The 10,736-nt window shown below is 39.5% G+C and overlaps 1 protein-coding gene across 5 annotated transcripts in view; it reads left to right on the top strand.

The window, feature by feature from the left end:
• Positions 1–10,736, top strand: part of PNPLA8 (patatin like domain 8, phospholipase A2) — a 134,591-nt gene that overhangs the window by 85,097 nt on the left and 38,758 nt on the right. For all 5 annotated transcript variants that reach the window (XM_027123941.1, XM_027123942.1, XM_027123940.1 and 2 more), the window contains one exon: positions 7,962–8,113. In XM_027123941.1, the coding sequence (XP_026979742.1) occupies positions 7,962–8,113 (152 nt within the window). The remainder of the gene's footprint in view (positions 1–7,961; positions 8,114–10,736) is intronic.

The raw sequence follows: 10,736 nt of genomic DNA, 5'->3' as shown, positions 1-10,736 counted from the left end.
GGCCTCTCCCGTTGCGGAGCACAGGCTCCGGACGCGCAGGCTCAGCGGCCATGGCTCACGGGCCCGGCCGCTCCGCAGCATGTGGGATCCTCCCGGACCGGGGCACGAACCCGTGTCCCCTGCATCGGCAGGTGGACTCTCAACCACTGCGCCACCAGGGAAGCCCATTCCACCCATTTTTTAATTTAATTGTTTGTTTTTTTGATATTGAGCTGCATGAGCTGTTTGTATATTTTGGAGATGAATCGCTTGTCTGTTGTTTCATTTGCAAATATATTGTTCCATTCTCAGGGTTGTCTTTTTGTCTTGTTTATGGTTTCCTTTGCTGTGCAAAAGCTTTGAAGTTTAATTAGGTCCCATCTGTTTACTTTTGTTTTTATTTCCATTACTCTAGGAGGTGAGTCAAAAAAAGATCTTGCTGTGGTTTATGTCAAAGAGTGTTCTTCCTGTGTTTTCCTCTAAGGTTTTTTGTTTGTTTGTTTTGTTTTTTAAATTTTATTTATTTATTTTTGGCTGTGTAAGGGTCTTCGTTTTTGTGCGAGGGCTTTCTCCAGCTATGGCGAGCAGGGGCCACTCTTCATCGCGGTGCGTGGGCCTCACTATCGCGGCCTCTTTTGTTGTGGAGCACAAGCTCCAGACACGCAGGCTCAGTAGTTGTGGCTCATGGGCCCAGTTGCTCCACGGCATGTGGGATCTTCCCAGACCAAGGCTTGAACCCGCATCCCCTGCCTCGGCAGGCAGATTCTCAACCACTGCGCCACCAGGGAAGCCCCTCCTCTAAGGGTTTTATAGCATCTGGTCTTACGTCTTTAATCCGTTTGGAGTTTATTTTTGTGTATGGTGTTAGGGACTGTTCTAATTTCGTTCTTTTACATGTAGCTGTTCAGTTTTCCCAGCACCACGTATTGAAGAGGCTGTCTTTTCTCCATCATATGTTCTTGCCTCCTTTGTCGTAAATTAGGTGACCATAGGTGCATGGGTTTATCTCTGTGCTTTCTATCCTGTACCATTGATCTATATTTCTCTTTTTGTGCCAGTACCGTACTCTCTTGATTACTGTAGCTTTGTAGTATAGTTTGAAGTCAGGGAGCCTGATTCTTCCAGCTCTGTTTTTCTTTCTCAAGATTGGTTAATCGGGGTCTTTTGTGTTTCCATACGAATTGTAAAATTTTTTGTTCTAATTATATGAAGAATGCCATTGGAAGTTTGATAAGGATTGCATTGAATCTGTAGATTGCTTTGGGTAGTATAGTCATTTTCGCAATGTTGATTCTTCCAATCCAAGAACATGGTATGGTTCTCCATCTGTTTATGTCATCTTTAATTTCTTTCATCAGTGTTTTATACTTTTCTGAGTACAAGTCTTTTGTCTCCTTAGGTAGGTTTATTCCTAGGTATTTTATTCTTTTGGTTGCAATGGTAAATGGGAGTGTTTCCTTAACTTCTCTTTCTGATTTTTCATTGTTAGTGTATAGGAATGCCATAGATTTCTGTGCATTATCCTGCAACCTTACCAAATTCATTGCTTAGTTCTAGTAGTTTTCTGACGGCATCTTTAGGATTTTCTATGCTATAGTATCATGTCATCTGCAAACAGTGACAGTTTTACTTCTTTTCCAGTTTGTATTCCTTTTATTTCTTTGTCTTCTCTGATTTCCATGGCTAGGGCTTCCAAAACTATGTTGAATAAGAGTGGTGAGAGAGGACACTCTTGTCTCATTCCTGATCTTAGTGGAAATGGTTTCAGTTTTTCACCATTGAGTGTGATTTTGCTGTGGGTTTGCTATATATGGCCTTTATTATGTTCAGGTAGGTTCCCTCTGTGCCCATTTTCTGGGGAGTTTTTATCATAAATGGATGTTGAATTTTGTCAAAAGCTTTTTCTGCATCTATTGAGATGATCATATGGTTTTTATTCCTTAATTTGTTAATATGGTGTATCACGTTGATTGATTTGTGTATATTGAAGAACCCTTGTATCCCTGGGATAAATCCACTTGATCATGAGGTGTTATCCTTTTAATATGTTGTTGGATTCTGTTTGCTAGTATTTTGTTGAGGATTTTTGCATCTATGTTCATAAGTGATATTGGGCTATAATTTTCTTTTTTTGGTAGTATCTTTGTCTGGTTTTGGTATCAGGGTGTTGGTGGCTTTGTAGAATGAATTTGGGAGTATTCCTCCCTGTGCAATGTTTTGGAAGAGTTTGAGAAGTATGGGTGTTAGCTCTTCTGTAAATGTTTTATAGAATTCACCTGTGAAGCCATCTAGTCCCGGACTTTTGTTTGTTGGAAGATTTCTTTTTTAATTAATTAATCTATTTATTTATTTATTTTTGGCTGTGTTGGGTCTTCGTTGCTGTGCTCTGGCTTTCTCTGGTTGCAGCGAGCGGGGGCTACTCTTTCTTGCAATGTGCAGGCTCCTCGTTGCAGTGGCTTCTCTTGTTGTGGAGCACAGGTTCTAGGCACGGGCTTTAGTAGTTGTGGCTCATGGGCTCTAGGCGAGCAGGCTTCAGTATTTGTGGCGCACGGGCTTAGTTGCTCCGCAGCATGCGGGATCTTCCCGGGCCAGGCCTGTGTCCCCTGCATTGGCAGGCGGATTCTTAACCACTGTGCTACCAGGGAAGTCCCTGTTGGAAAATTTTTAATTACAGTTTCAGTTTCATTACTTGTGACAGGTCTGTTAATATTTTCTAATTCTTCCTGATTCAGTCTTGGAAAATTGTACCTTTCCAAGAATTTATCCATTTCTTTGTGGTTGTCCATTTTATTGGCATATAGTTGTTTGTAGTAGTCTCTTATAATCCTTTGTATTTCTGTGGTGTCAGTTGTGATTTCTCCTTTTTCATGTCTAATTCTATTCATTTGCATCCTCTCCCTTTTTCTTGATGAGTCTGGCTAAGGGGTTATCAATTTTGTTTATCTTCTCAAAGAACCAGCTCTTCGTTTTATTGATCTTTGCTATTGTTTTCTTCATTTCTATTTCATTTATTTCTGCTCTGATCTTTATGATTTCTTTCATTCTACTGACTTTGGGTTTTCTTTGTTCTTCTTTCTCTACGTGCTTTAGGTGTAGGGTTAGATTGTTTATTTGAGATTTTTCTTGTTTCTTAAGGTGAGATTGCATTGCTATAACCTTCCCTCTTAGAACTGTTTTGCTGCGTCCCATAGGTTTTGGGTTGTTGTGTTTTCATTATCATTTGTTTCTATGTATTTTTTTATGTCTTCTTTGATTTCTTCAGTGATCTCTTAGTTATTTAATATCGCAGTGTTTAGCCTCCATGTATTTGTGTTTTTTACAGTTTTTTTTCCTGTAATTGATTTCCAGTCTCATAGCATTATGGTCAGAAAAGATGCTTGATATGATTTCAGTTTTCTTAAATTTTCCAAGGCTTGATTTGTGACCTAAGATGTAATCTATCCTGGAGAATGTTCTGTGTGCACTTGAGAAAAAAGTGTATTCTGCCACTTCTGGGTGGAATGTTCTATAAATATCAATTAAATCTGTCTGGTCTATTGTGTCATTTAAAGCTCTGTTTCCTTATTTTCTGTTTGGATGATCTGTCCATTGGTGTTAGTGGGATGTTAAAGTCCCCTACTATTATTGTGTTGCTGTCAGTTTTCCCTTTCATGGTTGTTATCATTTGCCTTATGTATTGAGGTGCTCCCCTGTTGGGTGAATGAACATTTATAATTGTTATATCTTCTTGGATTGATCTCTTGATCATTATGTAGTGTCCTTCCTTATTTCTTGTAACAGTCTTTATTTTAAAGTCTGTTTTACCTGGTACAAGTATCGCTACTCCAGCTTTCTTTTGATTTACATTTATGTGGAATGTCTTTTTCCATCCCTTCACTTTCAGTCTGTGTGTGTCCCTAGGTCTGAAGTGGGTCTCTTGTAGACAGTATATATATGGGTCTTGTTTTTTTATCCATTTAGCCACTCTGTGTCTTTTGGTTGGGGAATTTAATCTGTGTACACTCAAAGTTATTATTGATATATATGTTCCTATTACCATTTTCTTAATTGTTTTGGGTTTGTTTTTGTGGGTCTTTTTCTTCTCTTGTGTATCCTGACTAGATAAGTTTCTTTAGCATTTGTTGTAAAGCTGGTTTGGTGGAATTCTGAATTCTCTTAGCTTTTGCTTGTCTGAAAAGCTTTTGATTTCCCCGTTGAATCTGAATGAGATCCTTGCTGGGTAGAATAATCTTGGTTATAGGTTTTTCTTCTTCATTACTTTAAATATATCCTGACACTCTTCTGGCCTGCAGAGTTTCTGGTGAAAAATCAGCTGATAACCTTATGGGGATTCCTTTGTATGTTGTTTTTTGTTTTTCCTTTGATGCTTTTAATATTTTTCCTTTGAATTTGATTTTTGTTAGTTTGATTAATATGTGTCTTGGTGTGTTTCTCCTAGGGTTTATCCTGTATGGGACCCTCTGTGCTTCCTGGACTATTTCCTTTCCCATGTTAGGGAAGTTTTCCGGTATAATCTCTTCAAATATTGTGTCAGACCCTTTCTTTTTCTGTTGTTCTGGGACCCCTATAATTCGAATGTTGGTGCATTTAGTGTTGGCCCAGAGGTCTCTGAGATTGTCTTCAGTTCTTTTCATTCTTTTTTCTTTATTCTGCTCCTTGACAGTTATTTCCACCATTTTGTCTTCCAGCTCACTTATTCGTTTTTCTGCCTCCGTTATTGATTTCCTCTAGTGTATTTTTCATTTCAATTATTGTGCTGTTCATCTCTGTTTGTTCTTTAGTTCTGCTAGATCTTTCTTAAACATTTCTTGTATTTTCTCAGTCTGTGCCTCCATTCTATTTCTGAGATTCTGGATCATCTTTACTATCATTATCTGAATTCTTTTTCAGGTAGATTGCCTATTTCCTCTTCATTTATTTGGTCTTGTAGGTTTTTACCTTCTTCATCTGTAACATAGTTTTTTGCCGTCTCGTTTTTTTTCTTCTCATTTTTTGTACAAGTGGGATTGTGTTCCTGTCTTACTGGTTGTTTGGCCTGAGACTTGCAGCACTGGAGTTTATAGGCTGTAAGGTAGAGCTGTGTCTTGGTGCTGAGATGAGGACCTCTTGGAGACCTCACGCCGATGAATATTCCCTGGGGTCTGAGGTTCTTAGTGCAGTGGTTCGGACTCAGAGCTCCCACCACAAGAGCTTCGCCCTGACCCCCGGCTCGTAAGCCAAGATCCCGCAAGCCACGCGGGGTGGCAAAAAAAAAGGGGGTGAACAATAACAAAGTAAACAATAATATTAGACTAGGAAACTAACAGCTATGTTAGAAAAAAATATAAAAATAAAACTGTAGATGAAAGAAAAGAGGAGGTAAAAAGGTGGAAAAGGCCTTGGCTGTGGAGGGCGGGGCCTAAGCAAGGGCGAGGTTTGGGCGGTGTGTGAGACCTATGTTTAAGACCCACAGGGCTGGAAAAGGCCCGGGGTGGGGGGACATAGGGGGAGCTTAAGCTCAACAGAACAGAAGGGGCTTAGGTGTGCCTCCCGCCTGTGGTCTCAGAGGGCGAAGGACCCACCTGGGAGCCCAGCAGGCTTCCTGAGCTTGAGTGGACGGGGCAAACACCCTCTGCTCCTTTCCCTCTCCTCTGGTCCTGGAGGGCCCGTCCTGCCTGCCTCTCCTGTTCTTTCCCGGCCTCCCTCCTGTGCCCCCAGGACCAACCCGGCCCGGAGGGGACCACTGAGGGCGTAGGACCTCTGAGGGCAGACTTCCCCAGCCATTTGGGCAGGAGAAACGCTGGGCTTGCTCCACCCTGATCCAAGGCCCCGAGGGTCCCTCCAGGCGTGGGAACCCCTCCCCCCTCTCAGGCACCCCTGAGGGTGCCTGGCCTGGCCTCCACTTCTCTTCCCGCCTCAGTCCCTCCACATCCTCCTTGTTCGCTTGGGGGTTCTTCCCATCTCCTTGGGTGTTGGATTCCCCCACCAGTGTCCGGCAGGTGCGCTAGTTGTGGGGAGATGCAAACTCTGCATCTTCCCACGCCTCCAACTTCAAGAGTTGCTTTAAAACCTGCCTCAACGGTGAGATGAATTTTTGGCATTTTTTTTCTTTTTTTCTTTTTATTATCATTATGCCCTCATAGTTTTTCATAAATTGTGTTTCTGTAATCTTTCCCCACCTCCCTTTTTTCTAAATGCTGAATTTGTCTTAACTTTGACTAGTAGGAGTCCCTTCAAGCTGATTCATGTTTCTTTTAAAATTTTTTAAAGAACATTATATGTAGAAAATATAGGGCTTCCCTGGTGGCGCAGTGGTTAAGAATCGCCTGCCAATGCAGGGGACATGGTTTCGAGCCCTGGTCCAGGTAGATCCCACATGCTGCGGAGCAACTAAGCCCGTGTGCCACAACTACTGAGCCTGCGCTCTAGAGCCCGCGAGCCATGACTACTGACCCCACGTGCCACAACTACTGAGCCCGCGTGCCACAACTACTGAAGCCCGCACGCCTAAAGTCCATGCTCCACAACAAGAGAAGCCATAGCAATGAGAAGCCCACGCACCGCAATGAAAAGTAGCCCCTGCTCGCTGCAACCAGAGAAAAACCCTTGTGCATCAATGAAGACCCAACACAGCCAAAATAAAATAAATAAAAATTTGAAAGAAAAGAAAATATACATACTATAAGTATACAGCTCCATGAATTTTCAAAAACTGAACACATCTGTATAACAGCCACCCAACTGGGAAACAGAATGTTACCCAAAGCACTCCAAAAACCCCTTTATGCCCCCTTCCAGTCATTAACTTTAAAAAGATTGACCAATTTTCTGGCAGTGTACGTTAGTTGTACCTCTTCCTGTGTGTTATATAAATGGAACGATACAACATGTGCTCTTTTATGTCTTATTTTTTCCCCCCACTCAACATGATGTTTGTGAGAACCTTCTATATTGATGGGTGTAGTTAAGGAACATTCATTCTCATTGTTATGTGTTCTATTGTATGAATATAGTGCAATGTATTTATCCATTTTACTACTGATGGGCATTTGGATAGTTTCCAGTTTGGGAATATTTAGGAATAGTGCTTCTCAAATGTATCTTTTGGAAAACCTAAGTCTTCATTTCTTTGGGATATATACCAAGGAGTAGTAGTCCTGGTTATAGAGTATGCCTATTCTCACCTTTAGTGCATACTGCCAAATGTTTTTACAAAGTGCTTATACCAGTTGATTCTTTCACCAGAACTCTATGAGCCTCTTGGTTGTGTTATTTCCTCTCCAATGTTTTATATCATTATTTTTTTATTTTAGCCATTTTGTTAGATGTTTAGTGATGTTAAATTGTGGCTTTCATTTGTATTTCTCTGGTAACTATGCAGTTCAGCAACTTTCCAGTGTTTACTGGCCTTTTGTATACTGCCCTCATGAAGTGCCTATTCCAGGTCTTGCTCATTTTTCTATTGGGTTGACGAGCTTTTTCTTACTGATTTGTTGAATTTCTTTATGTATTATGGATGTAAGTCTTTTTATATGTATTGTAACATGTATATATTACACATATATATATATATATATATACACATATACATGTCTGATAAATATATTCTCCCAGGCTGTAGATTACCTTTTCACTCTTTCTAATCATTTTTGACAAGTAGATACCCTTTTTTTTTTTCTTCCTGGCCGCATTGCACAGCATGTGGTATCTTGGTTCCCTGACTAGTGATGGAACCCATGCCCCCTGCAGTGGAAGTGCGGAGTCTTAACCACTGGATTGCCAGGGAAGTCCCGATGAGTAGATATTCTTAATTTTAATATAGTCCAGTTTATAAATATTTTCCTTTATGGTTAGCACTTCGTGTCCTATTTAAGAAATCTTTGCCTGTTCTGAGATCATAAAGATATTATCCTGTGATGATCTGTATGTGTTGGTTAAAAATAATCTTACATCTTCACTCTTGATTTGACAAAAGCAACAAAATATTTTTTCTCTCAATATAGGAAAAAATTATTCCATATTTACTACGATTGAGACAAGTTAAGGATGAAACTCTTCAGGCTGCAGTTAGAGAAATTTTGGCCTTAATTGGCTACGTGGATCCAGTGAAAGGAAGAGGAATCCGGATTCTCACAATTGATGGTGGAGGAACAAGGTAAGGCTAGAAAAAATTTTTTTTATCGAAGTATACTTGATTTGCAATGTTGCGTTAATTTCTGTTGAAGAGCAAAGTGATTCAGTTATACACATACTCTTTTTTTATATATTCTTTTCCATTATGGTTTATCAAAGATATTGAATATAGTTCTCTGTGCTATACAGTAGGACCTTGTTGTTTATCCATTTTATATATAATAGCTTACATCTGCCAACCCCAACCTCCCACTCCATCCTCCCCCAGCCGCCTCCCCCTTGGCAACTGCAAGACTGTTCTGTATGTTTGTGAGTCTGTTAGAAAAAATGATTTTTTAAAACTATAGATTCTAAATATTAAAAATAGAACAACCATATTATCCAACCATTTCACTTCTGCGTATTTATCCAGAGAAAACAAAACACTATTTGAAAAGATATATGTACCTCTAGTGTATTGCAGCATTATTTACAATAACCGAGATATAGAAACAATGTGTGTCCACTGATGGATGCATGGATAAATATGTGATGGATAAAGAATATGTGAGGGCTAAGTATACACACACACACATATAGGTACTACACACACAGGAATAATACTCAGCTATAAAAAAGAATGAAATCTTGCCATTTGCAACAGCATGCGTGGAACTTGAGGTTATTGTGCCAAGTGAAGTAAGTCAGACAGGGAAAGACAAATACCATATGATTTCACTCATATGTGGAATCTAAGAAACAAAGCAAACAAAACAAGACAAAACTCAAAGATACAGAGAGCAGATTGGTGGTTTTCAGTTGGAAGGGGGATTGGAGGGTGGGCGGAATGGGGAAGGGGGTCAAAAGGTACAAGTTTCCAGTTATAAAATAAGTAAGTTATGCAGATGTAATGTACAGCATAGGGACTATAGTCAGTAATATTGTATTGCAAATTTGAAAGTTGCTTAAGAAAGTAAATCTTGAATGTTGTCATGACAGGAAAAAAATTTTATGACTTATAGTGATAGATGGTTAATAGGCTTATTGGACTGATCATTTTGCAATGCATACAAATGTTGAATCCGTATGTTGTACACATGAAATTAACACAATGTCATAGGCAATTACACTTCAAAAAAATATATACATCTAGTTCAGTTGTAGGAATTTTTTAAGCTGATTGAGTGTATTTATATCATTATAAAGTCATATTTTTGAAATAAAACATGAAATCATTTTTCTTAATTTACTAATTTATAAATCTAAGAACTTATTTTGAACATATACCTGAATTTCCTTTGATTTTTTTTTTCTTAACACCTTTATTGGAGTATAATTGCTTTACAATGGTGTGTTAGCTTCTGCTGTATAACAGTGAATCAGCTAAACATATACATACATCCCCATATCTCCACCCTCTTGTGTCTCCCGGCCACCCTCCCTATCCCACCCGTCTAGGTGGTCTCAGAGCACCAAGCTGATCTCCCTGTGCTATGTGGCTGCTTCCCACTAGCTGTCTGTTTTACATGTGGTAGTGTATATATGTCCATGCCACTCTCTCACTTCATCCCAGCTTACGCTTCCCCCTCCCTGTGTCCTCAAGTCCATTATTTACGGCTGCGTTTTTATTCCCATCCTGCCCCTAGGTTCTTCAGAACCTTTTTTTCTTTTTGTAGATTCCATATATATGTGTTAGTATATGGTATTTGTTTTTCTCTTTCTGACTTATTTCATTCTGTATGACAGACTCTAGGTCCATCCACCTCACTACAAATAACTCAATTTCGTTTCTTTTTATGGCTGAGTAATATTCCATTATACATATGTGCCACATCTTCTTTATCCATTCATCTGTTGATGGGCCCTTAGGTTGCTTCCATGTCCTGGCTATTGTAAATAGTGCTGTAATGAACATTGTGGTATATGACTCTTTGAATTATGGTTTTCTCAGGGTATATGCCCAGTAGTGGGATTGCTGGGTCATATGGTAGTTCTATTTATAGTTTGTCAAGGAACCTCAGTACTGTTCTCCATAGTGGCTGTATCTACTTACATTCCCACCAACAGTGCCAGAGGGTTCCCTTTCCTCCACAACCTCTCCAGCATTTATTGTTTGTAGAGTTTTTGATGATGGCCATTCTGACTGGTGTGCGGTGATACCTCATTATAGGTTGGATTTGCAGTTCGCTAATGATTAGTGATGTTGAGCATCCTTTCATGTGTTTGTTGGCAATCTGTATATCTTCTTTGGAGAAATGTCTATTTAGGTCTTCTGCCCATCTTTGGGTTGGGTTTTTTGTTATTTTGATATTGAGCTGCATGAGCTGCTTGTAAATTTTAATCCTTTGTCAGTTGCTTCATTTGCAAATATTTTCTCCCATACTGAGGGTTGTCTTTTCCTCTTGTTTATGGTTTCCTTTTCTGTGCAAAAGCTTTTAAGTTTCATTAGGTCCCATTTGTTTATTTTTGTTTTTATTTCCATTTCTCTAGGAGGTGGGTCAAAAAGGATCTTGCTGTGATTTATGTCATAGAGTGTTCTGCCTATGTTTTCCTCTAAGAGTTTGATAGTGTCTGGCCTTACATTTAGGTCGTTAATCCATTTTGAGTTTATTTTTGTGTATGGTGTTAGGGAGTGTTCTAATTTCATTCTTTTACGTGTAGCTGTC

This window comes from Aethalodelphis obliquidens, unplaced genomic scaffold (assembly GCF_003676395.1).
Source record: "Aethalodelphis obliquidens isolate GAN/ISIS:26980383/991018 unplaced genomic scaffold, ASM367639v1 scaffold27, whole genome shotgun sequence".
NCBI lineage: Eukaryota > Metazoa > Chordata > Mammalia > Artiodactyla > Delphinidae > Aethalodelphis > Aethalodelphis obliquidens.
The sequence above is the reverse complement of the archived record's forward strand: the minus strand, read 5'-3'. Positions and strand labels throughout refer to the sequence as shown.